Below are 27,312 nucleotides of genomic sequence, written 5' to 3' on the forward strand. Positions count from 1 at the left end.
CATCGAGATTCTATGTTTATTCATCTGCTGGTCTTATTTCTCTAGGACATATATCTCGGAGTGGGATTGCCAGATGACATGGCATTTCTTAAGGAAGTGCCATCCTGGTTTCCATAGTAGTACTATTTTACCATCCCGCCAGCGGTCTGTAAGAATTCCAATTTCTCCGCAACCTCGCCCGATGTTGGATGAATGCCGTTTTTGTAGGGGTGAGGTGATACATCGCTATAGTTTGTGTTTGCATCTCTCCAGTGGCTAACGATTACAAGCATGTCTTCATAGCGAACATTTCTTAAATACTTTCTTTGGTGAGCTGTCTGTTCATGATCATTGCCCATTTTAAAAATTGGATTGTTTGTCTCTATGTTGTTGAAGTTTTCTACACATTTTAGAGATTAGACTCTTTTCAGATATGTCATTGCCATCTTCCACCCCCCACCCAAGTCTGGAGGTTTGCTTTTTACTCTTTTGGTAATGTCTTTTAATGAGTATAATTATTTGATTTTCAAGAGGTCTCTGTTATGCACTTATCTTCTACTATGTGTATATTTTTAGTTACGGTTGACAGTATATTTATGGCATCAATTGGGACTCCTAACCTTCTCCCGATGTTACCTCCCAGGAATGTTATGGTTTCGGGTTTAACCGTTAGCTCTTTGATCCATCTTTGAGTTGGTGTGAGGTATAGGTCCTGGCTCATTTTTCCTGCAAATAAATATCCAGTTTTGTTAGCACAATTTGTTAAAGAGGCCATCTCTGTCCTGTGAATGGACTGTTGCCCTTGGTTGAAGACTGTTCCATTGATTTGTGTGTCTGCTGTTGTACCAGGACTGAGGAACCTTGACTCCTGTGGCAGCTGTTTTTCCCGTGTCCCGCGGCGTTTTTAAAAAGTCCCGATTTTTGGAAAGAATGCACGACAGGCTAGGGTATATGGTGTTCGGCTGCCATGGGGCTATTTTGCCAGGATATGAGTTGGTGTCTCGCTTTACCAGTGTTAAAATCTGGTCACCTTAGTTTAGTAAGTTCTGAGATAGACAAGCATGAGGCTGCCGACTCTGTTTTACTTCTTCAGCCAATAATGTTTTACCTACTGGGGGTCTCTTTCCTTTCCACATAATACGAGTGATTTGTTTTTCTATCTTTTAAAAGAAGAATGCTGGAATCTGGGCGGGTACTGTCTTATATCTGTAGATTACATAGTCATAATGTTAAGCCTTTCTGTCCTTGAGGATAATAAATTCTTCCACTTACAGAAGACTCTATCGGTTGTTGGGAGGGGTGTTTGTAGAAGTTTCCCCGTATAAGTATTTTATATCCCCACTTCTATTTATTGCCTTTGGGGGCTATTGTCAAGGGTTGTTGCTTTCTTGATGTCTTTTGCAGGGTTCTCCTTGTTAGTGTACAGAAATCCAGCTGAGATTTGTATGTTGATCTTTCACCCTTCGATTCTGTTGAATTCTTAGTTGCAGTAACTTTCGCGTGAAATCTCAAGGCTCTTACAGAAACCGTGCGTAGGATCGTGTCACCTGTGCAGGGGGTAGGTAGGTACACTTCCTCTCTACCAGCGGGAGGTCCTTTGTTTTCCCTTTCTTGTTGTATCCCTTTGGCTAGGATTTCCAGCACGATACTGAATAAGGGTGACGCCAATGGGCATTGTGCCTTATTCCAGTTCTCCAGGGAAATGCTTTCAATTTCTCTCTGTTCAAAATAACATTAGCTATTGGTTTTATGTAATTATGCGGGGGCAATTTCCCTTTGATTTCTATTTTGCTGGGTTTTTACCAGGGAAAGGTTTCACACTTTATCAAATGTGTTTCCTCAATTGAAATAACCACGCATATATAGTCTTAAGCCTGAGATTAAAATGAAAATGAACTTGATCCTAAAGAGTAGAACAGGTAGCATGGCTTCTCCGGGCGAGAAGGAACTTTCTCTTCGTTCCTTTCCCTGCGGACAGTGGAGTACAGGTTGCGCAGGACAAGGAAGCTCCTGGAACACACCGATCTGCTCCAATCTCCTCCTCAGCGACTGGGGAGAGCGAGACCATGTAGGCGCTCATCAATGGCACATATTTGCCTGCCTGAGATACCTCAGCTGAATTATCTGTAAAGTAACTTTAACTTCCCGATGAGAACATCAAAGACATGTGTTTGGAAAATGCTAAGGAAGCCAGCATTAGAATAAAATGAGCAGGAGCAGTGAAGCCCCGAGTGTGATATTCAAAGGTTACCACTCAAACCCATTCTTTCTACAACCAGAGGAAATTTGGCAACAGAGTATACTGCTTAGGAAATAGGGGTTTCTTTTGATAAAATTTGGATTTTGTTTTCTTTTTCAATTTGGAAAAGAATGGAAAATACAGAAAAGTACAAAGACTAATGTAAAAATACTATCAGATGCATTAGCTTTCATCATCACCTATATTTCAAAACTCGAGGGGAAATAGAATGGAAAGAAAATGGGATTTGGTTGCATGAACTTTGGAAGTCTGCTTGTTGTTATTTTGCTTTTAAGAACTATTATAGGTATAGTTGAAGTCCTCTGTCCATCTATTTTTAGCCCCCTTCTCATTAATTTAGTTTGTAAATACATTTGTCCAATAAATAAATCTATAGTCCAATAAATATATTGGTTTGTTTTGTTGGTTACCAATAAAACACCTTTTTATTATCTGAACATTAATTAAAATTAGGTGGATTTTCATATAGTTGTTAACATGCTCACTTTGTGATAATAAAAAGATGTATTTGTTGAAGAGAGGCAATTGGAAAACCTTTGACCTAAATTTCTACAGATAAAAGCCTCAGTTTTTAAAAATAGCTGTTTCTTTTTTTTTTGGGGGGGGGTGCAATGGAGGCCTTTACTTCGGTGTATTGCAAAATAAAAAGAGACCCCGACCCCAACAAATGTTACCTTTTTGTTAAAATGCTGCTTTTTTGGGAAACAGTGCAGATAGTACCACAAAATATTAAAATGCAAAAAAGTGGTTTATACGAATCTTTTGACCTGTGACGATGTCATTAGTCAACAACATAACTAAACAAACCATTTTGAGGTATTTTATAATACGGGTTTGACATTAAAAGTTAAAAAAAAATGAAAACTCTACATACACATACAAATTCAGGAATGATTCAAATCTTTCCTGTTCATATTCTGATAAACTAATTGGCATTTAAAATGGCTACATTTTTATTCATGAAATATCCAAAGTAAAGATTATTCTGCTGGAAATGGTAGGTTAAGTTTTAAAGTAATCACTTAAAGACCAACATGCTCACAATGGCATTTTATGACAATACTGCAGGAAAATGTGTTTCAAATGGGCCCAGCAAGACTATTGAAATGCTAGACTTCTTTCCATATGAGAACTAACCAATCTACTCTGAAACTTTCACTGATTCCACTAATTAAAGTTAGAGAAGAATCTTGTAATACTTCTAGTATGTGACTACTTACATAAATAGATGTTTTTAAAAAGTTTTAATAATTCAAAGCAAAACCTGGTGGAATCAAATAAGGGGGAAAAAAATCACTAAACAATAGTTGAAAAAAACACTTAACACTGGAGTACCATTCTGAAGAAAAATTTTTTTATGACTTCAAGGACATGTTATTTTTAGGCAGCAGAGTTCTTCAACACCTTGATCTGCATTAAAAAACTGCAGCCAACTTGCTTTTCCTTACTGTATTGGTACTGTTAAAGAGATCCTTGTTCTCTACGTCTGCTTCCTTGTTATTGTGGACAATACTATAGGGCGTAAGTGTTAGTAGTCGTAGATGCAGGTCACTTGAAAGACACCGAAACACCACGGGCTTCTGGAAGAACCTCCTGACACTTGCAATTTTAGACATCGGAAGAGTCACTCCAGTCAGTCACCATTACTAAACTGCTTTTGAAAGTGCTTGACTCCCCCCTTCAGTTCTAAGGAGGAACAGGATGATGACCACCCCATGCAGGCGTATACGTCTCCAGACTTACTTCCTGTGCAGTCAACCAAAAGCAACCAGAGCAGCTTTGGAAAGAGCACTTCCAGAAGCGACACCAACTGGACGGAGGGAAGTGATGTGGAGAACTCCGATGGCTCTCCCAAGCCCTCAGGAACGTCCATTAAAACACTGGCTGGAAAGGTTGAGAGGACAGTTTCCAATCACAGAAGCATCAGTCGGCCAACTGGTGGAATTGATGTTGCTGAGGCATTCATCAAAAAAGAGCTACAAGAAGAACTAAAGTGCACAGATGTGGATGATGATGACTGGGACATATCATCCTTAGAGGAAGACAAATCCCTGGGGAAAGCAATTGAGAAGGATAACAAGGAACCACCTCCAGTTGTGAAGAATGAACCAAATTCAACTCACATTGCAAATGCCTGGGATGCACCTAAACCTATGAGACTCAAGGGACAAGGACTTCTGGAAAATGAATCAAAAATAGCTGTTTCAAGCTCTACTCTGACTGAGAGTATCTTGTCCTCTGGATCTTGATGTGGAGTCTGACGGACTCAAAGCTCACATTCCACTGCTCAGCGGATTCTTGTTGTTTACCTGACCTCAAAGACAGGAGTCAGCAACAACAGAAGCTGACCTGTCAGCAGAGGTGGCAGCTGTGGGCTCCAAAAAAGATGCAGCAACTCGATCACTGCGCACATGACCACAGCGTTTCCAAAGTCTCAGATGGCGGGCATTAAGAGGAGATGGAATATATTTTCGAGGCACAATAGCTTAACAGAGACATATCTTTTTGAAAGTCTATATCAAAAAGATTTGAGATTTTTAGTGTCCCTATCCAGTCCAATTTTTCTGTAGGCTGACTGCTATTTACTAAGGGGAGGACCTTGGTTTCTCCGCATCCAGTTCCTCCTGGTAAAACGGGGATAGTCACCTGGAGATGTTGTGAAAACGAAGTGAGATCACGCACGTGTAGCACTAAGCACTGTCCCACAGAGTAAGCACTTGGTCCGTGCTAGGTCAAAGTCAGAGTGGCAGTAGGGGCCGGCGGCGGCATAGAAGGTGCTGAGTGCCTCGCACCCAGGACATTCCTGACAGCCAGGGTCCTCTAACGCTTAAAACACAGCCTGCTTGTAAAGCACCAGGGCAGCTCACATTTCCCTCCCAGAAAGGGGGTCAAGGGAAGCCAGAAGGAGCTAATTGCCTCGATTGGCTTATCTGGGAGCAATTTGTCTAGGTTCCAAGGGGCAGTATGCACGCATTCCCGTCACTCCGCAGGCAGCGTGGAAGAGGACCTAAAGTGGGCTGCTCCTTTTCTTTGAGAGGGGGCTTCTGAAATTCCCACTGTGATAGTGAAAATCACGTCCCAGAGCCGCTAGACAGGCTCTGAAAAGGCAGTGAGGTTCATCCCGCATGATCCTCAGGATTCCTGTTTCTTTTTTTTTTTTTTTACATTTTATTAGGGGCTCATACAATTCTTATCACAATCCATACATATACATACATCAATTGTATAAAGCACATCTGTACATTCTTTGCCCTAATCATTTTCTTTTTTTTTTCTCCTCTTTTCTTTTTTTACATTTTATTAGGGACTCATACAACTCTTATCACAATCCATACATATACATATATCAATTGTATAAAGCACATCCATACATTCCCCGCCCCAATCATTCTCAAAGCATTTGCTCTCCACTTAAGCCCTTTGCATCAGGTCCTCTTTTTTTTCCCCTCCCCGCTCCCCGCTCCCAATGTGCCCTTGGTAATTTATACATCGTTATTTTGTCATATCTTGCCCCATCCGGGTTCTCCCTCCCCCACCCTTCTCTGCCGACCCTCTCCCAGTGAGGAGGTCACATGTGGACCCCTGTAATCAGTTTCCCCTTTCCAACCCACTCGCCCTCCACCCTCCCAGCATCACCCCTCTCACCCCTGGTCCTGAAGGTATCATCCACCCTGGATTCCCTGTGCCTCCAGCCCCCATATGCACCAGTGTACAACCTCTGCCCTATCCAGTCCTGCAAGGTAGAATTCGGATCATGGTAGTTGGGGGGGGAGCATCCAGGACCCGGGGGAAAGCTGTGTTCTTCATCGGTACTACCTCGCACCCTCATTGACCCAGATATATGTGTGTATATGTATATATATGTGTGTGTGTCTATATATGTATATGTATGTGTGTGCATGTATATATATATACCATATTGAATGAAGGGGGAAGTGCAGAGTGGAGATCCCCTCACAGAGGGGTTCAGGAGAGGAGATGGGTCAAGAAGGATTCCTGTTTCTCAAAGCGCTTTCAGACCCCGGAACGCTCTGGGAGGGCAGCTTCTCAGGGTGCCCATTGCTCTGGGGAGGAAGCTGAGGTTCAAAGTTGCTCTCCCAGGGGAAGGAGACCCCATTTCACTGCTGCTTCCTGGGGGCTTTGGTAAAGCACCTGGGACCCCAGGCAATGTCGGGGCGGCTAGGTTTTACTACAGGGTGGGGATCACATAATTTCCCCAATTTTTTGTTGCCTTATGTGTTGGGGTCAATTTGCCTCTAAATCCCATTGTGAAGCCCCCTCCATCACACATGCAGAACAAATGTGTCCACATGTGCACACATGAACGCACACAGGCAGCGTATGATGGAAGAAGTGATTTGTTTCTCGCTTTTTATTTCTCTTTAAAGGTACCTTGAAAAGATGAGAATCTTTGGAGACTGATGTGGGTCAGGCAAAGACTGAGGGCATTAAATCACCTTTTTGGCCTGAAGCTGAAAAATAATTCACTCGAAATGGGGGTGCGTGGGTGGGTGGGTGGGTGCTTTTTCAGTGTTACTGAGCCCTGCTTTTTCCTTGTTCTGAAAGCAAGGTTTCAGTTCCGTTATAAAGGAAGACCACAGAACTGCTCGTGCGGTCTCCAGCTGTCAACCTGCCTCCCATCCTGCTGCCCTCCAGTGAAAGGAAGGGACATCAGGTGACAGACCCCAAATTTCAAACAGTCACACAAATTACAAACCTTCCTGTCATGGTATCCTCTTGACCTTCTGCCTTTGCCCTACAAAGAAGCCGAGACACAGTTTAAATCAAAGTGACTCTCCTGGGCAATTTTACAAAACAAATAGAAGGCAAAGCAGCCCCCCCACCCCCCCCACCCCGTTTCCCAGACCCCCACCCTTTCTCCCCCGCTGGGCCAGCCTGTTCCTTCTTTCCATGCAGGCAGGAACTCGTAATTAGAAAGACCTTTCCCACCCCCAGACAAGGATGCGCTGCTTGCCAAGAGTCCTGTTTGCTCAGAAGAAGGGGTTTGACAAAATGCTTACCAAAATGAGCACCATCAGCTGCCAAGTCCACTTCTCAGGGATGCTCGCAGGAGCGTTTACAAGAAAGGACTTCTCCGGGGGGGCCCCACACTGCCCGAGGGGCTGAGCCAAGGTCTGCGGGTTCCCTCCCAAGGCTAGGCATATGGCAGTCTCTCTCTTGGCCCTTTCCCCTCTGAGCCTAGGACACTTCTCCCCCAGCACAGGAATAATTACACTCAGGGCTGAAGAGTTTATTCAGAACAGTCTGCAACCATAGGAAATCGTTGAAATATTCCTGCCCCTGACAGGAGGGGAAAGCTTTGTTAACTCAACTTCGTTTCCCTCAAAGGGGGGTAAAAAAAGGCAGGACTAATTAGTACTTAGAAAATAGATCATTATTTAAATTTTTTTTGAGGAGGGGGTTGATTTTTGAGGTAGTGCTTACTGGTTAAGCCGGAGTCTTCATTTCAGTGGGACCTGTAGCTCTGAGCTCTATAAACCTGCAGCCCCGAGGACCCGAACATGGTGAGAAACAAAACAGGTGCCTCGCCTTCTCCATTTGTGCACATGAGCCCCCGGCCCCGCACAGCCGGGGCAGCAGCTGAGTTTGGAACGATCGCCGCGCAGGCCAAACACTAGCCTGAAGGGCTGGCTGTCTTGGGATTTGGCCATTTACATTGATTTTTTTTTTCCTTTAACCCACATTTTTCTTTCATGAAACACAAATATTTGCCATGGCAACCGGAGTGCCACGTGACACACAGCTGACATCAACCGCCTGGAAGTCCCTGAAGGGAAACATCCCACCAGCACGAGTATCCAGAGGGAACACCTTGAGGAGACGGGCATTCAAAGCTCAAGGTCAGGGAAGAACAGGTCAACCGTCTAGTTTGTACGCAGTGGGCCTGACTTCTTCTCAGCTACTCTTTCGTTTTCGTGTCTTTTTCTTTCTTCTTACATGGGAGCAGCTGTAAGTAGAACGACCACACAGGGGGAGCCCAGGAAAGTGACACAGCCAGCTGTCTTCCTTCTGGGGTGACAAGTTCCAATGACCACATGCTTCTCGGTGGCCCATAAACAAAAGAACGCAGGGCGGAAGCACATCAGGCCAGCATGTGTAGATGGGGGACTTCCCGAGGGAGGACAGCGTGTGTCCGCTGTGAGGTCTGAATGCTGGATCATACAGAAACCCTTCCCCTGGCGCATCAGGACAAGCCAGCTACAGTTGGGACTCTGCCTTTTGATCCTATGAGTAAAGCCCCACCGCGAAAGAGAGCAAGACCGCACACCATCATATCCTACGCAGAATAAAATGTGGACATTCTATCCTTTGCACGCGCCCTCCCCCCGCCAGGCTATTGACTGGTGAGCTAAAGGATATTAAGTTGGCCCAGTTCTTCGGTTGATTTCAAAATAATGCGGCACCACTGAGGCGTTTTTTTTTCACACCCCACGGAGTGTGTCAGGCATTTTACAACAACGTCATCGCTCTTTAAAGAGTGAATGCATCCCAGCAGCAGTTGAACTAGACCTTACTTCTAGGTGAAAAGCACAATTCTACAGAAGGCGCAGCTTAGCAGGAGACTCGTTAACAATGTCGTATACGAGGAAAACATTTTCTTTATGCAATTATAAATATAAATACCTTTTGTTTTTGTTTCTTGAGAGGGTATGGCTTTGCTTCTGCTGACATCCACATTTGTCTCTGGTATGTGCTGGAAGAGGCTGTGGACAGAGGCGATGTAAAATCGTTAACACAGCATTGAAAAAGCAGAATCAAGTGAAAGAAATCAGTCTACCCAATGTCAAGGCCAGTTAGATAGGTAACCAAGCCTATGTGGCATTGGTGGAGGGTAGACACATGGAACAAAGGAGCAAACGGAAAAAAGCTCACCTGATTCTTTTACAAAGGTACGTCCTTAAGTAAGAGAGGGAAAACGAACGTCAACCAAAGTCTCACATCATATACGAATATTAATTCAAAAGATAGAGTATAGAACTTTTAGTAAAAAAAAGCATAGGACGATATCTGGGCAAAGAGTTTGTAGACTTGACTTACCCAAAGCATAATCAATAAAACAAACAAAAACACCCCGAAGAATTGCAACTCATCAAAATGAAGAGCTTTTGCTTCGTGAAGGAGACCCACGACGAGGGTCAAGTGGGGACTACAGATGAGGAGGGCGTGCTTGCAAACCCTTCTCTGAGGAAGGGTGAGTGCGACAATACAGGAAGAGCTCTCAACACCCAGCAGGACAGTGTTAGCAATCCAATTAGAAAATACCCAAGGAGGATATTCAGATGGCAAACAAGCCTTTGGAAAGATGTTCAGCATCATTAGCCACTGGGGAAATGTGAATTAAAACCGCCATTAACACACCTATCAGATGGCTAAATTTTTTTTAAAATCTTTTTAAGTGACTATCTGCAATGTTGGTGAGAATCCAGAGAAACGGCCTTTCTTAAAATTGTTGATGGGAATATGAAAAGATACTTTGGAAACAGTTTGGCAGTTGCTTAAAACAAAAGGGAACAAAAAATTTCTGGCAATTGTTCAACAGAGCAATCTCACTTCTGAGAGCTGACCCCTTTCAGAGAAATGAAAACTTACGTTCACACAAACCCACTCCAGCAATGCTTGTGATATTTCATTCATGGTAACCAGAAATGGGAGACAACCCAGGGCCCTTCAAGGTACACGAATACTATGAAATGCTACTCAGTAAAACATAAAAGACAGAAAAAAGAACAAACGAGTGATATACAAAACAATCTGCATGGGTCCCCACAGAATTATGCTGAGTGGAAAAAGCCAGTCTGAAAATGTTTCATCCTGCGTGATGCCTCTCTATAACGTTCCTACAGTGACCCAGCTCTGGAAATGGAGAACAAGTAGGTCGGAATTGCCCAGGCTGGAGGCAGCTGTGGGCTAGGAGGGAAGCAGGTGTGTTTATGGAAGTACATGAAGAATCCCTGCAAAGCTGATGGAAATGGCCTATATCTTGGCTACAAAAATATCCAGCTTGTGATACTGTTTTGTAAGACGTAACACTGGAGAAATGAAGTAAACGCTACGTGGAGTCTCTTTGTGTTACTTCTCACCACTGCAGGTGGAACGGTCAGTAGGCAAAATCGGAAGTTTAATTAACAAGAAGACATGAATAAAAGAGTGAAACGCTGAACAACAACATATAGAAATTGTTTGCAATAGATATATAAGTGGTGAGAGATTAATGCTCAGAATATAACAATAATTCCTATAGATCACTAAGAAAAGAAAGACAACCCCTTTTTTAAAAAAAAATGGGTGAAAAGTCTTCCCCCCAAATTTGATTGTGTTGTTCATCAGGGAAATATAAATTAAACTCACAAGTACACACCACAAGAGATTCTTTGGGTTGGCAAAAGAGTTTTGTATGAAATGCCAACTTTGGACCAAAGTGTATATTACTGAATATACATTCCCCTATACTGTTAGTAAGGACATGCATCAATATAAGCACTGTAGGAACCTGTCAGCAGTATTTACTACAGTTGGGCATGTGCCCTATGTTACAGATTGAATTACGTTCCCCTAAAACAGTTGTTGAAATCTGAACCCCATGCCCGTGAGTGCGGAGTAATGACTACTGGCAGGAAGGAAAGAAGGAAACGGGGAGGCCATTCTCCTTTTGCCTTAAGAGTGCAATCCAGTACATGGGTTTGGATTCGTGGCAGGTCCGATCCCATGGCTCCTCTCACAGTGTCCCATGCCAAAGCAAACTGTCACCCCGACCATTGCCTGGTTTTACCTGGTGGGCTTAAGGCACTGAAGCGGGTTGCACAATGAAAAGAAAAAGAAAAAAAGAGTGCAATCCAGACATTTTCCTCTCTACTTCGTACATTCTCAATGCCCAGAACCCGATCACACAGTACACCTAGCTGCAGGGAAGCCAGGGAAAGAGTCAGCTCACTTCCCAGCCTACCGCTGACACTCTGACTACTGGGGAAGGGGCGAGAATGAACACTGAGGACAATGTATGGCTTCTGCCCACCGACATCATATGATCCCTTTCTACCTCTCCCGCCCCATCTCTCTCTCTCTCTCTCTCTCTCTCTCTCTCTCTCTCTCTCTCTCTCTCTCTCTCTCTCTCTCTCTCTCTCTCTCTCTCTCTCTCTCTTTCTCTCTCTCTCTCTCTCTCTCTCTCCATTATTCAGGGTCCTCCAGTCGCCCTGGCCTCCTCGCACATTCCCTCCTTGGTCCTCCGGGCCTTTGCACCTGCGCTGCCTCGTGTCTGAGATCTTTACAGGACTACCTTTTCCTGACCTTTGCTCAAGAATGAAACCTTCTAAGAGGAATCCCTGACTTCCACCACCACCACCACCCCACCACCCCCGCAGCAACCCTCTCCTTCCCACTCACCAACGCACTCTGCACAATTCAAGCACGCAGCAGTAGTTCGCACTGGGGTCTCTTGACCTGCTTACTGGATGTGCTTTGTACGGCAATGAGCTCCTCCGAAGCTAAAGACCGCCTGCCTGCTTCCTGTTGGCTCCCCGCACCTTGAATACGGTCAGCATCTCACACATTTGTTAACGATGGGGGATTGCATTTAACTGGGAGAGCCAAAGTTCAGAGAAGGCCAACAGTTTGCTTGAGGTTCTGAAACTAGTTAGCAGATTCCCGTTTCTTCTATCTGCCGTCTGAAGTCATTTTCTATCTAGCCCCTCACCAATTATTCTTCTGAACTAGGAGAGCACTAGATTTTACCATTCACTTGGCTTTCTGTGCTATGCTACTTTGTATTGCTTGGACCTTTTGTTAACAGTAGCATCTGTTCTTCATGTCTCTGTCCTGTTTCCCCAGTGAAACCCTTGACCCTCTGAAAAGACCCAGCTTCTGTTACTGGGGATAAAAGTTGGAGACTAGCAGGCACTGAGTGAGTCTGCTGCACACGCTCTCTTTAAAGTGTGGACGAGCAAGACCGTCATGTAGAGGACTATGGCACACCTGACGCAAGCGGTGGCATTTCCAGTCGCCTCATATACATGTGAAAGCTGAAGACTGCATAAGGAAGACCAAAGACGAATGGATGCATTTGAACTACGGCGCTGGTGAAGAATACAGAAAGTACCAGGGACGGCCAGAAGAACAAACGAATCTGTCTTGGAAGAAGTACAGCCAGAATGCTCCTTCGAAGCAAGGATGGCGAGTCTTTGTCTCATGTACTTTGTATGTATTGTCAAGAGAGATCCATCCCTGGATAAGGACATCATGCTTGGAAAAGTGGAGGGGCAGTGAAAGAGAGCAACGCCCTGGGCCAGCGGGATGGATGATGGGCTCAAACCTAAGAACGCTTGTGAGGCTGGTGTCATCTGGGCAGTGTTTTGTTCCGGTAAACAGAGGGCTGCTGTGATGGGAACCCACTGGACAGCACCGAACGACGGCACCACCCAAAACGACAATGTTTGTGGAGCCCCTACTAGGCACAGAGGTGAGAGGCTCTACCCTACCTGGAGCTGGAGTCTTACGTGCTTCCTTAAAACTGTGCAGGGGAGCTGCTTTCGGTGTGATGGGTGGGTTCTGAAAGGTTATCCTGGCTTTGGGTGGAATCAATCCTCGCTCCATCATACTTAAAATCCCTAAGAAGGAAGAGTAACAGAGTATGGATTCAACTTATTTCCATAAAGTCTAAATTCTGTACGTTCTATGAACGTAACACTCTACTCTAAATCTTATTTATGAGGCTGCGTCTAGTGCCTTGCATGAACAGTTAAGCCAATATTCTAAGAAAGAGAAAACAGCATTTCCAATAGCAGTCCTGTGAAATAAAATTGCACTAAGATTACACATTTTAAGGTAGAAATATAATTTCAAAGTGACTTAAAACTTCTTTATACTTAGGACATTTTCTATTATGGTTATTTTTTAACTCTGAGAAATCAGATATATACTTTCTTAATACATAAGATTCTTTGTTGTGAAAGAAATAAAATTAATATACTTGAGACAATTCTGCTGCTGTTTATAATCAGTTGGGTTTTATAAGAGTTATTTTTTAGATATTTCTCACGTTATCTAAAGATGTAACTACCCAACTAGGTGATCTTAATATAAGAAGGTGAATGTACAGATGTGCTTTACACAATTGATGTATGTATGGATTGTGATAAGAGTTGCCTGAGTCCCTACTAAAATGCTTAAAAATATAAGAAGGCAATATAGCTAGTATGAATGCAAAAATTTCTAATCCTGACCACTCATACTGTGTCAACATGACTCGTGCCAGGACTTTCTTGAGGACAGAAAGCAGTGTTAAATCAATCGACGAGTAAGAGAATATTTGGACTCCCTGGGAGACACTGCGGCTGACAAGACAAGGGACTAAGCTAGTGCCCTGAGCTGGAGGATCCACATGGAGACCCCTGCAGTGCTGAGATGCCTAAGACACTGGATCCACAAGAGTTCTCACAAATTGGCCTGTGGTCTCCCAGCATTTGGTGTCATTGCATGTGTTTCATGAGTCTGAAGAGGCATTTATAGATTTGTATCAGACCTATTGGCTAATCTTCGACTTATGGGCTTGGTCTGGACTGGACTGGGATATTGTCTCAAGATCAAATTGCTCTTGTATATTCAAAAAGAGAGAGAGAGAGAATATTTGAACAGAGTCCACTGTCAAGAGCAAAACTTTCATTCAGGTGGGTCTTCGCTATTGAAGTCAGAAACCCAGATGGTCCACCGAACCCTCGAAATAAACTTGCGACGGGGCTTCAGCTTCCTTTTGCTAATGTATGTGCGAGGCAGATCCGCGAACACCTCTGGGTTTCAGTGAAATCCTAGGGTGTAAACCGTGTGTGCCAGTCGGGCCCAAGCTGAAGACGCTAACGTGCCTTCGAGGAGGAAGCAGCGTTCGCTCCACACTGCGGAGCCCTGGTGGCTTAGCGCGTTGCACGTTGCACGCTGGGCTGCCAATTTTCAGGTGCACCGAGTGAACCCACACGAGCCTCTGCAGGAGAAAGAGGAGGCGTTCTGCTCCTGTGGAGACTTACAGCCCCCAGGGGCAGGTCCACGCAGCCCCGAGGGCCCATCGTGAGTGGGGGCCTAGTCGATTTCAGCGAGTTTGTCTTGCTTTCCTTCTGACTCCAGTACTACCCGCAGAAGAGCGGTCGCCAAGGGTTAGGGAGCTGGAAGACTTCTCTTACACAGCAAAGGCATCTTCAGGTGACTTACTGCAGAGTCACTTCGGGGGGAAATTTCTCTGACCTGTCCAAAACACTGCAACCAGAACCTAGTCATCTGCATTTTTAAAGCTTTCCGGGAAATACTCCTGTACACCGACTTTTCAAAACAGCTAGATTTGGGGTCCCGGTCGTAATCTAGATCGCAAATAAGTACTGTGGCCAAACTTAGACTCTTAGAAACTAAGAAATACGGTATCGCAACTCACCACTTCCTGTCTGTAATTAGTACTCACTTTAATTATGACAGCCCTAGAATTAACTGCTTTAAAACATTAAGAATAGTTCTTTGCCTTCAACCTATAATATGAAGTCTCTTGCTTTTTTAATGAATAGTCTTGCTTTGCAGATGTGAAAAAGAACTCCTTATAGTTCAGTACATTTTCATCTCTAGAATTAGTTTCATTCTCTGTAAATTCCAAAACACACAAGCATCATTCTCAAAACATTTGCTTTCTACCTGAGCCCTTAATATCAGCTCCTCAGTTTCTCCCCTCCTCCCCACTCCTTCATAATTCATAAATTATTATTATTTTGAAACTCTTAAGCTTGTTGATCCTTTTAAGTTGTCATTGTCAACTTAATCATAAATAGGTACTTCTTAAAGTATAATGCTTTTCTGCTTACTGCAGCCAGCCCGCTCTTTGGAAGACAGGGAGACTTCGTCAGGAGGGACCGTACACATTTGGTTTCATCTCATTTATCCTGAGCCCTTCAGGCTCATATCACTTATCCCACGTTCTCCCTGGGTTTCTTATTTTCAGTCCTCCTTTTTCCCTTAACCCGCTGAACTCTGTCCGTGGGTAAATGCTGCTCCTTCTGATCGCACGTGGTTGATAATTCTAGGGTGTGCATACCTCACCGGTGTGACGGTTCCCCCTGTAGACCTGTCTATTATTTAGCTAAAATTGAGTTTCTCTGGGTAAATTTATTCTTCTATATTTAATCTTTGGGTGGCTATTGTAACTAGTATTGTTTTCCTGTTATTCTTTTCAGAGTTCTCTTTGTAAAGGAACTTGACCTCGTTTTGGATGCTGATCTTGTACTCTGTCATTTTTGTTGGATCTTTCCATTCGTTTCAATAGCTTTCCTGTGGAGTGTTTGGGCTCTCTAGAAGCATCATCTGCAAATAGAGGGTTTTACTTCGTCATCGACAAGTTGGAAGCTGTATGTGTCCCTTTACCGCCTTGCTGCTCTAGCTGGCTTCCAACACTTACTTCTCTGGTGGTGACAAAGGTACCCTTTCCTTGTTCTTCTTCAGAGTGGGGGGGGGGGACTTTCATTTCACTCCATTTAGAGTAGCAGTGTTGGCCATTAGTTTTGTAATATACCTTCAGTTATGTTGGGAATCGTCCTGCTCCTTTGTTGAGTGTTTTTATCAGGCATTGCATCTTGTCTAATGCCCTTTTTGTGTGTCACCTGATAGAATCATGCGGTTATTTGTCTTTCGTTGATGTGGGAGATGATGTTGATCGTTTTTGACTGTTGACCCACCCTTGTATATTTGGTGTGAATCCTACTTGATCATGATGTATCATTTATTTTTGTTTGGACATATTGTTGGGTTCTGTTGGCTACGCTTTTGTTGAGAGTCTTTGTGTCCATGTGCCTGGGGTACACTGCCCTGCGCTTTCTTTCTCAGATGCCTCTCCCTGGTTTGGATCTCAGGATCATGGTCACTTTGTAAAACAAATGTGGGAGCTCTCCATTGTTTTCTGCCCTCTGGGGTGGTTTGGGTGGAGTTGGTGTTAACTCTTCTCTGAATGTTTGGAAGAATTCCCCAGTGAAGCCGCCTGGGCTTGGCCTGTTTAGCTGGTCGTGGCATTTTCTTAACGACTTGATCAATATTTTTCCTTTGTTATGGATCTATTCAGATTTTCTCCTTCAGTAGGTCATGGTCAGTAGTTTCCCAAAGAAGTTCCATTTATGCCACAGTTTCCAGTTTGTTAGGGCATGGTTTACACAGTGCTCTGTTTTTCCTTTTATTTCAGTTGGTTTTGTTGGGAAGTTGCCCATTTCATTTCTTATTGCTGTTGTTTGCATCTCTTCTTTTGTTAGATTTCCAAATGCTCTGTCAATTTTATTCGTCTTTTCAAAGAACTAATGTTGTGTCTTGTTGATTCACTCGTTTTTTTCTATTTTCTGTTTTTTTAATTTATTATTCTCTAATACTTATGTATTTTTTTCTTCTAGTGACTGTAGGCTTATGTTACTGATCTTTTTCCAATGGTTAGAGATGTTGGATGAAGAAGTCGATTCTGGTCCTTTCTTCTTTTGATGCGTGCTGTGTTGCTATGGGAGCCACGGTGATGACATGTGGGTTATACATTGGGCCGCCATCCATGAGGTCAGCACTCCGTAACTACTACCAGCCACTACAAGGGGAAAGCCGGTACATGAGGCTTTCTACTCGGTAAAGCTGTACAGCGGCACAGCCCCACAGGAGTATGTCTGCTCTGTTCTGTGGGGTTACTGTGTTTCAGAATTGTTGTAAATTCGAGTTTTATATACTGCTTGTGTTTTCATTATCATTTGATTCAATGAATTACACTTTTTAAATTTCTTCTATTACTCCGGAGGGTTTTTAAAAATTATTTTATTGGGGCTCATACAACTCTTATCACAATCCATACATACAGCCATTGTATGTCAAGCACTTGTCCTCATCCTGAACAGCCAGAAGTCTCGGGACGGTCTCTGCACACAGTCCTGCATCGGGATTGTTTGGAATGTTTCAGGATCATCTCCAAGGGCAGTCCTGCATCAGGATTTTCACTAGGACCTGGCTCCCAAGTGGAGGTGTTTTCCAAGCCAAGTCTCACAAAGTCCTGTGGTCGAAACGTGTTTCACAGGGTACTTTGTTAATTCCCATAGCAGCAAGGCAGAGACCCCTGTTCTGTCTCTGTCAACCTCTAATGTTAGACTGCTGTAAGCTGAGAAGATGCTTTGTACTATTTCAATGTTCTAAAATTTCTTGAGGCTTACATTGTGGTCTGTGTTTATTCTGGAGCATGTTCTGTGCAGGCTAGAAAAGAATGTATGCTTGGGGGAGGTTGGAAGAGGAGTGTTCTGTGTATGTCTACGAGGTCATTTAGTTCTGGATCTTTGAAGTAATTCTTTCTAATTGTGCTGTTTTCTTTGGAAGTGGTATATTAAAGTCTCCTACAATTGTAGAGATGTTTATTTCTGACTTCAATTTTGTTAAGAGTTTGATTTATGCATATTGAGGCTATTTGGCAAATACATATTTATTTGGGTTACATTTTTAAAAATCATTTTATTGGGGGTTCATACAACTCATCACCATCCATCCATCCATTGTGTCAAGCACATTTGTACATTTGTTGCCACCATCGTTCTCAAAACATTTGCTTTCTACTTGAGCCCTTGGTATCAGCTCAATTTTTCCCTTTCCTCCCCTTTGCCCCTTCCCTCATGAACCCTTGATAACTTACAAATTATTATTATTATGTCATGTCTTACGCTGTCCGGCGGCTCCCTTATGATAGGTTTTATGTCACGTTGGGTGGGCCAGGATTCTCCCATGACGTAACTAACAGTGTGGTCAACTCCAAGATGGGATCTTCTGTGAAGCAGCCAAACAGTTGTAGGGAGACGACCTCCTTACTCTGGTCACAGGCTTGATTGGTCATTCAGGGACTGGGCGCCTCAGAATAAGAATTGGTGGTAGGTGGAAGCTAGCAGATTTATATTGCTGGATTTGGATCCTGCATCTGGTTCATCCCTTAGAGCACCTGCTGATCCCAGGAGCCATCAACAGAATGCCGACCTTGGATGGGATTCCTTCAGCTCAGCATCCACCATTCGGTGGTCTTCCTGCTTCATCGCCTTGCCTCCTGTCCATCAGCCCCTGCAGCTACAAGAGTCAGGAGAAGCCTCCAGCTGACATCCAATCTATGGTTTGACCAGGACTGGACTTCAACATTTCTTGATACGAATCTCTTTCAATATATCTACGCAGACAAGCACTACTATGTTCGCTTCTCTAGAGAACCCAGCCTAACACAGTCCTCTTTTTCAATTGATCCCTTAATCATGAAATAATGTTCTTCTTTGTCTCTTATGCTGGTTTTATCTTAAAATTCTGTATTATCAGAAAATAATATTATAATACTTGCTCTTTTTGGATTGTCATTAGGTGGATATATTTTTCCACCTGTTTCTTTTTAGTTTAATTTTGTCTTGGTATCTAAGGCATGTCTCTTGTAGAATGCTGCAGGGCAGCAAATTATTTAATATGATTCTTCTAGCCGTAGTCTCTTTAATTGCCACCAAACAGCCTCTTTCTGATGGATCTGGGTAGGAGATGTGGGAGAGACACTAATAGGATTCAGTGGTGAGTGCTTGATAACAGGATTTGTTGTGATTTGTCATCTTGCTGCACAAGATCCAGGAGTGGAGTGTGTCCTCTGGACCCTGAGATCCTTGGGCAGGGAAACCTCGTTATTCAGAAAACAGCTATGATACCCCGAGAATGGAAAAGGAGCTGCAGCAACAGAACCAGGAGCCAGAGCTTGAGACAAAGTGGCAGACTTCCCAGCCTGCAGAGCAAGTACAACTGAGTGCTTTGGGGCAGGAGGGAGTAAGACTCAGTAACTCATGGCGCTGGAGTTGAGGGTCTTTGGATCAATGCTTACAATAAAGTGGCATGTTCTTTGGGCATTTTTCAGCTTCCATGAAAGAACTTAGCAGCATGTCCTGATTGAGCATTTCTCCTCTGCATTGAAACCGGTCAACTTCCTTACGAAATCCTTTCATCGTGAGTACCGTCTATGAGTTGTGGACCGGTAGCTGAAACAGTAGAGTGCTGTGTGAAAGAACAATAGCACATCAAGGGATCCTGTTTTCTGCTAACCTCCTCCCGGGTGCTGCATTTCACACGTTCACATTCAGTGTAATGCTCCCTAGGCATGAATGCATGACTGCCATCACTCTGGGGTTGTACTCTTTCGGTCGTTTGTGTTTGGATGTGGTGCTGCCGGTTCATTTGTTCCACACAATTCTCTGTGCTGAGTGGATTTTGTGTGCAGGCTTTCTCATCATTTCTCCATTGCTGTTGTTTGGGATTCACCAAGTCTTTATGATTTTACTCTTTTAAAAAAATGTTGGTGAGGCTTCTATAGTATTCTAACTTAGTCGCCCTTTGGAATTCTATAACTACACTCTTCCCTCCTTTTACTTTGTAATTCTCTACATTATAAATCGATACCTCTGGTTCCCCAGGTGATGCTGAGTAGGAATACTGAAAGTACCATGGACTGCCAAAAGGGCAAACAGATCTGTCTTGGGAGAAGTATGGCCAGCAAGCTTCTTGGAGGCAAGAATGGCAAGACTTCATCTTACATATTTTGGACACTGAGGTGGTTAGTTTATTGTGCCAACCTGGCCAATAAACAAAATTAAGGTTAATTTTTAAAAATATAACAGTGCAAGTAAATTCTGTGTGTTGACGAGGCAACCCTCTGAAACGTCAATTTTGCATTCATTTGCACGTTTTTCGATTATTTCTGATCTAGAAATGTCTATTTTTTCGATTCTCCTGGGAACCGGTTTACATTTGACATTGCCCCCTCATTTAGTTTCTGAGTTAAATAATGTCTTTGACATGTGTTCATTTTATATTTGTATGAGAGTCTGATTCTTTTCTTTTGAAAATGATCCTTGCAGACTACTGTCTCATTAACTTCTCATAACACATGTAGGAGATTGGGATTATTTTCCTATTGAATAGATTAGGAAAGAGGAGCTAATTCATTCAGCCAACATTTGTTAAGTGTCTATTATGTGTCAGGAATTATTAAGGGACTGAGGATACGGTGAGCCAACGGTATTTCACGGGGCTTCAAGCAGTGAAAAAGACATTAAAGAAATATGTAATTATAAATTGTGATAATTTGTAAAGGAAGTGATTTTTACAGGAAGAAATGAAAATGCTTATTTTTAAAAATTAACCTTAATTTCTACCAAGCTATAAAACAACCTAGCCAAAGGCTGAACCCCAAACCAACGTCACTGCCATCAAGTCGATGCCAACTCATAGCGACCATGTATGACAGGGTTTCCAAGACTGTGCCTTTTTTTTTTCATTCAACACTATTGGGTCATTTTATTTTGATTTTTAAAAGGCATCCATTCTTTAGCGGGCAGTTAACAAGCACCTGGGGACCCAGGGTGGGAAACACAACACTAACTCTCTCTCTCTCTCTCTTTAACCCACAAATTCACGAAAAAGTAAGGATGACTACTTTGCATTTTCCATTTCGGGAAATATTTTAACTCATGCTGGGCTCTTATAGACCTAGAATAAAAATCTCTGAGAGCACATAAACATTTTTAGAAGTTGTCTCTACATATCTTCCCTTTGCACCAATACAAGACAAATGGCAAGAACTCAAAAAATATGTTAATTGCAAATATTATGGGAGGCCATGTGTTCTTCCACAGAAAAGTTAAAGATGAAAAGGTGATGTTTTTCTCTGTTGTCAAATTTTATACTGAGTATGTTTTAGAGCATTTTGTGTGTGTGCCTATTTCTAAGGCAGGGATTGATTGCTTCATCCTCATATGATGTGCGGCAGTTATGTCATCTCCTGTCAACTTGCGAAGGGCAGGAATCTAGTCTGCCAATCAGGTCACAGCTTGATGACCTCATTTAGAGGCTTGATGGAGATAAATAGCTCACTGGAGGCCAGATACACAGAGACACTCTGCCTGTCTTCCTGCTGACAAGCCCCATGGAGACCCCTGATAGAACCAGAGCCTTGGAGCTGGAGGAGCCACGTGGAGACCCACGCCAGCGCTAAGATGCTTCTACCGCCACTGAATCCACAAGACTTTTAACTCTCTGGCCTGTGATCTTCCTACATTGGCGTCATTGCATGGCTGCATGAGTCAAAAGAGGACTTTAGGGACTAGTATAGACATATAGGGTAATATAGACTTATGGACTTGATCTGGACTAGGCTGGGATGTTTTCTCAATGTACAATTGCTCTTTGATAGAAAGTTCTCTCTTACACACGCATGGTGTCTAGGAATTTGTTTCTCTAGTCAACCCAGACTAACACAGGAAGAACACAAGATGGTATTAAAGCCAGGCATAAAAATGGTATAGACTAACAAACCTAGTAAAACGACCACACCAATTCCTCATTTGATATTTAGATTGTTGTGTATGTTTACACATATTAACAGATAGAAAATGTTCTTGACACATGGATGGATGTATGGATTGTGATAAGAGTTGTATAAGCCCCCAATAAAATGATTTTTTTAAAAAGGGTAAACATGTATCACAAAGATTTCTGAACAATGGTCTATAACTAGGATATTAGTAGATATAGGAAATATAATAAATTCAGAGACTCCACTATTGACCCATGGCTCTGTTGATTTTTGCTGTCTTCCACACAAGGTCAGCTGAGACTCCGAGAACGCAGTAGCTAGAAGATGGGGGGTGGTTGGGGGGTGGTTCCGAATCTCTAGGTGTCAGATCTCCTGGGTCCCAAATACTGCCAATTATAGACAGGAAAAGATATTTTAAAAATGAAGGCCCATCTCACAGGGCTACATGAGGGGTAGGAAAAGTGATCCAAGTTGCAAGTTGGCATTGTTGAGGAATCTTCACTAAATAAATTAAGTAGGAGAGGGGGGAGGGGGATGGCTACACTTACCATGGGCAGTCCTTAGTCATTCGTTACACTTTACGTTTCTTATTGATTCAGTCAACACTTAGTATCAATAAAGTACTAAGATTGGCTAAGTACTGGGAATAATGACATAAAGAAAAACTAGGAATCTACTGGTCTCACAAAAACTATATTAAGACTAAACCAGAGCTTCAATGCTGATTGTATTCATTCTAGATTAATATTGCTACATAATAAATAATATATTGGAATATTTTTCAATGCTACCAAAATAGCTTCAGAAACTAGTCACCAAAATTCTTGATCAATTCTAATAAAAGCCATGAGCACAATTGTTGTTGTTGTTGTTGTTGTTGTTCCACCCTTTCTCAACCATGTAACCCTGGGCCAGCCACTTCCTTTTCCTGGGCCTTGGTCTTCCCATTTTGTCCTCTCTATTTTGAGACCAGTGATAATAAGATATTAGAGAGAGATGTCGTAAGTTGGGTGCTGTCAGGTCACCTCAGACTCACAGCAACTCCCTGTAACAGGGTAGACATGTTTTCTTGGCAACATAATCTTTCATGGAAACAGATCATCAGATCTTTGCAACACATTTTAATACCTAAGAACTCCAACATCTCAGTTAATATTGAGTTCAGAAACGGATAGATTTTACAGGCAGAAGAGACACTAACGACTGTCTAGTCCCACTCTGATTCGCACAGGAGGGAAGTGAGGCCGCCAGGGCACTTACTTACCTTGTCTGGAGACTAGGTGGCTGAGCCAGAATCCAAACGCACAGCCCCCATCCCACTCCAGTGGTTTCTCTCCCACATTCTTCAATGCATGACATGGTTCTTGAGTCACTAACCTTTCCTGGCATCTCTTTCTAAGACTGGCACGGGGGTGGAATAAGGATCCATGCGATGCGAAGCTGGCAGGACCGTGAGACTGGAAATGGTGGACCCTTTGATTAGTTTCCGCACCTGCGTCTGGATGACCAAAAATTGGTTTTCAGCAGATACCTTTGCCTGCACAATGAACACAGTGTTCTACTTGTAAACAATAAATAAGGTTATGAATAGTTTCATTAAGTTTTAATAAAGTAGTAATATCAGCTCCAATTTTATTGCTTATGAGTACCCTGTGCTGTTGTCTAGGATCATGAGTTTGTGTAATTTAAAATAGTTAATTAAATCCAATTAACATGTTGTGATTTCCATGATGCAAAGTCAGTATAGTAGTTAATAAAGGAACTATTAAGATTTTGTTCAATTTTAATGACTACAATTATAAAAGTGCTAAATCTTGACGGAGGAGGTTTTGAATACAGCAAAGTTTGGCACAAGCAAATTTCCCAGGAAGTAAATATTACTGTTTTGAGGTACAAAAAAAAAACACAACCAATCCTCCAAACTAGGAAATTTGAGTTAAATATCCCAGTTATGCTTAATAGATTAAAGGTGAACTCTGAGCAGACCCGTTAGTGGATCTCAGAAATGGTTAAAGGCACAGTCTGTAGACAGCTACTCACAGTAGATGATTATTTTTCCTGAAGTCATAAAACACTTTTATTAGAGTTATGAAATATGAATTGTTTCTATTAAATGGTTTCTAGATTTTTAAAGATTATATGTACCACCTATAAATCACACATAATTGTATAGCTCAAGCACACTATTTTTACCTTCCTTATAAGAGGTTATGAATTACCTGGGCTCGCTCAGTGGGGAAGATGCTACTGTTTGGTATTTATAGACTGATTTAAATTTTCAAGTCATTTTCCAAACATTAATTAATTTGCATAACGTCTGAGGGAACTAGACAATGGCTGGTTCTCTAACTAATCGAGAGCCAGGGACAGGAAGGTTAGTAGATGTGTCTCAGGTCGCACAGCGTGCTAGAGAGAAACGGGATTTGCATTTTAAGATGAATCTGATTTGACCTTAGTGAGATTGGTGAGGGGACCCGATGGCACTACAGCTAATTGCTCCTTAAGGCGATGGTGACCGGAAAGAAAAAGAATGGGAAAGTTTCTTCCAGACTGGGAGAGAAAGGCAATTTACAAGAGAGACACTTTTGGCCAAGAAATGTCGGTGTGAACAAAGTGTTTGCCTTCCAAGACTCTAAGGCTGTACGTGAAGAGACATTATAACGTGCACCCCTCCCTCACCCACATGGAACCCGTCCCTTGATAACCGTCATCATGGTCAAAGTGCCCATCCTTGGTTCTCATAGCAATGTGTCACCTGTGGGTGTTCCCTTCAGACGGTTTGGAAGGGCTCTTCGCCTTGCCCCCATGGAAGAGAGAAACTCATTTCCAAATGGTGCTATTGTGACCCACCTTGGTCTCTTGCCCGCCGCCCCTGCTCTCCCTGCCCCCCCCCCCTCCAGACACAGAGTAGCACTGAAAAGAGCATGGAGGAAAGAGCTGGGAGGCAAAGGGCATTTATGGAGGTCTAGACAAAAACATGTACATGCAAACATAAATATGAGGTTGGGGAAATAGATCTATGTGCCTATATTTATAGGTTTAGTATTAAGGTGGTGGAAGGACATTGGGCCTCCACTCAAGTACTCCCTCAATGCAAGAATACTTTCTTCTACTAAATTGGCATTCTATGATGCTCACCCTCCCGACACAACCACTGAAGACAAAGCGGGTGAACAAGCAAATGTGGTGAAGAAAGCTGATGGTGCCCGGCTATCAAAAGATATAGCATCTGGGGTCTTAAAGGCTTGAAGATAAACAAGTGGCCATCTAGCTCAGAAACAACAAGGCCCACATGGAAGAACACATCAGCCTGTGTGATCACGTGGTTCCGAAGGGATCAGTTATCAGGCATCAAAGAACAAAAAATCATTTCATTGGGTGCACACCTTCAGGATACAATCGCTGAAGACAAATGGGTGAACAGCAAATGTGGCGAAGAAAGCTGATGGTGCCCGATTATCAAAAGAGATAACATCTGGGGTCTTAAAGGCTTGAAGGTGAACAAGCGGCCATCTACCTCAGAAGCAACAAAGCCCACATGGAGGAAGCACACCAGCCTGTGTGATCATGAGGTGTCGAAGGGATCAGGTATAAGGCATCATCAGAACAAAAATAATCTTACCAGAGTGAATGAAGGGTGAAGTGCAGAGTGGAAACCCAAAGCCCATTTGTCAGCCACTGGAGATCCCCTTGCAGAGGGGTCTAGGGGAGGAGATGAGTCAGTCAGGGTACGATGTAGCACCGATGAAGAATACAACTTTCCTCCAGTTCCTAAATGCTTCCTCCCCACCAACTATCATGATCCGAATTCTACCTTGCAGGTCTGGATAGAGCAGAGGATGTACACTGGTGCAGATAGAAGCTGGAGGCACAGGGAATCCAGGGAGGATGATACCTTCAGGATCAGGGGCGTGAGTGGCGATACTGGGAGGGCAGAGGGAGCAGGGGTTGGAAAGAGGGAACTGATTACAAGGATCTACATGTGACCTCCTCCCTAGGGGACGAACAACAGAAAAGGGGGTGAAGGGAGACGTCAGACAGGGCAAGATATGACAAAATAATAATTTATAAATTATCAAGGGCTCATAAGGGAGAGGGGAGCGGGGAGGGAGGGGAAAAAACGAGAACCTGATACAAAGGGCTTAAGTAGAGAGCAAATGCTTTGAAAATGATGAGTGCAAAGAATGTATAGATGTGCTTTACACAATTGATGTATGGATGGATTGTGATAAGAGTTTTATGATTCCCCTAATAAAATGTTTAAAGAAGAAAAAAAACATACAACTTTCCTCTAGTTCCTAAATGCTTCCTCCCCCCCCCTCCCCCTGCCCCACTATCATGATCCCAGTCCTACCTTACAAGTCTGGCTAGACCAGAGGATGTACACTGGTACAGATCGGAACTGGAAGCACAGGGAATCCAGGGGGGATGATCCCTTCAGGCCCAGTGATGTGAGTGGCGATACTGGGAGGATTGAGGGAGGGAGGGGTAGAAAGGGGGAACCGATTACAGGGATCTACATATAACCTCCTCCCTGGGGAACAGACAACAGAAAAGTGGGTGAAGGGAGACGTCTGACAGTGTAAGATGTGCCAAAATAATAATTTATAAATTATCAAGGGTTCACGAGGGAGGGGAAAGTGGAGAGGGGGGAGGGAGGGGGAAAATGAGAGCTGATGCCAGGGGCTTAAGTGGAGAGCAAATGTTTTGAGAATGATGAGGTAGTGAATATATAGATGTGCTTGACACAATGGATGTATGTATAGATTGTGATGAGTTGTATAAGCTCCCAATAAAATGATTTAATAAAATGATTTAGGGGAAAAAAAGCCTGTCAGACATCACAAGGTGACACAATATTCTTTACTTCTTTAGAATGCTTGCCATAGAGTTTTCCAAACCTAGGATTTACATTCTTAAATTTAATTTGCATGACTTTAATAGGAGGGAAAGGGCTGACAAATTATTAAGCTTTAAAAGAACATTTCTTTACCACAAGATTATTCAGAGGTTTCTTCGTTTATGTTTTAAAGGAGTCTGCTGTAGGCGTTGGCAAACATTACCATTAAGGGTCAGGTGGTAATGATTTTGGATTCTGCGTGCTCCGTCCAGATATGCCAGTAGCTGGAAAGCAGCTATAAATAACATGCAAACCAATGGCTCCGACGGGATTCCAATAACATCATTTACTCAACAACAACAACAGTCCTTAGTCAGTCGTTTGCAGACCCCTGCTCTATAGTTAAGATGAAGGTGCTTGTGTATTACAGTTAGATTTTTTTTCTGACCGTGTGTTTTTGTTTCGGACAACGTCAAAAGATGAAAGCATTTGAAGTGCCTTGTTCCTCCATCTTCTCTCCACCATTGGATTTGACTGCATTGTCTTTAAGAGTGCAGAGTGATAATATCTGCACTGTGTTCCTAAGCCACACTTTCTATGACTGCTTAGTATTTATTCCCCATGAAAATGAGTTCAAAACTGACCAACAGTTCTTTTTTACTTGATCTGTAGCATCTCTTTGGCGAGTTTCTTGTTTTGATTGATGTCGTCATTCCAGGCTGTCACTTCACAGAATTCTTCCTCTTGTTCCTTTTACACGTGACCAACCGCTGGAGTCATCCTTTCCCCTTGGAGACCTTGGAAGACACGGCGCCATTGCCTTCTACAAGGAGTTTTACTCTGAAATCTGAGGCCAGTTTGAATTCT

At 43.0% G+C, this 27,312-nt stretch overlaps 1 protein-coding gene and 1 non-coding gene across 2 annotated transcripts in view; one reads left to right on the forward strand and one right to left on the reverse strand.

The window, feature by feature from the left end:
* The window catches only part of IQCH (IQ motif containing H), a 208,742-nt gene that overhangs the window by 136,193 nt on the left and 45,237 nt on the right, over nt 1-27,312 (reverse strand). The window contains exons 3-6 of the mRNA XM_075535753.1: nt 22,983-23,103; nt 12,733-12,861; nt 8,885-8,964; nt 6,957-6,995 (exon numbers count right to left, since the gene is read on the reverse strand). Of these exons, the coding sequence (XP_075391868.1) occupies nt 6,957-6,995; nt 8,885-8,964; nt 12,733-12,861; nt 22,983-23,103 (369 nt within the window). The remainder of the gene's footprint in view (nt 1-6,956; nt 6,996-8,884; nt 8,965-12,732; nt 12,862-22,982; nt 23,104-27,312) is intronic.
* Nucleotides 10,934-11,067, forward strand: LOC142431214 (small nucleolar RNA SNORA42/SNORA80 family). The gene has a single exon (XR_012780756.1). It is a non-coding gene; the product is annotated as a small nucleolar RNA SNORA42/SNORA80 family (small nucleolar RNA).

This window comes from Tenrec ecaudatus, chromosome 17 (genome assembly GCF_050624435.1).
Source record: "Tenrec ecaudatus isolate mTenEca1 chromosome 17, mTenEca1.hap1, whole genome shotgun sequence".
In the NCBI taxonomy this organism is placed as follows: Eukaryota; Metazoa; Chordata; class Mammalia; order Afrosoricida; family Tenrecidae; genus Tenrec; species Tenrec ecaudatus.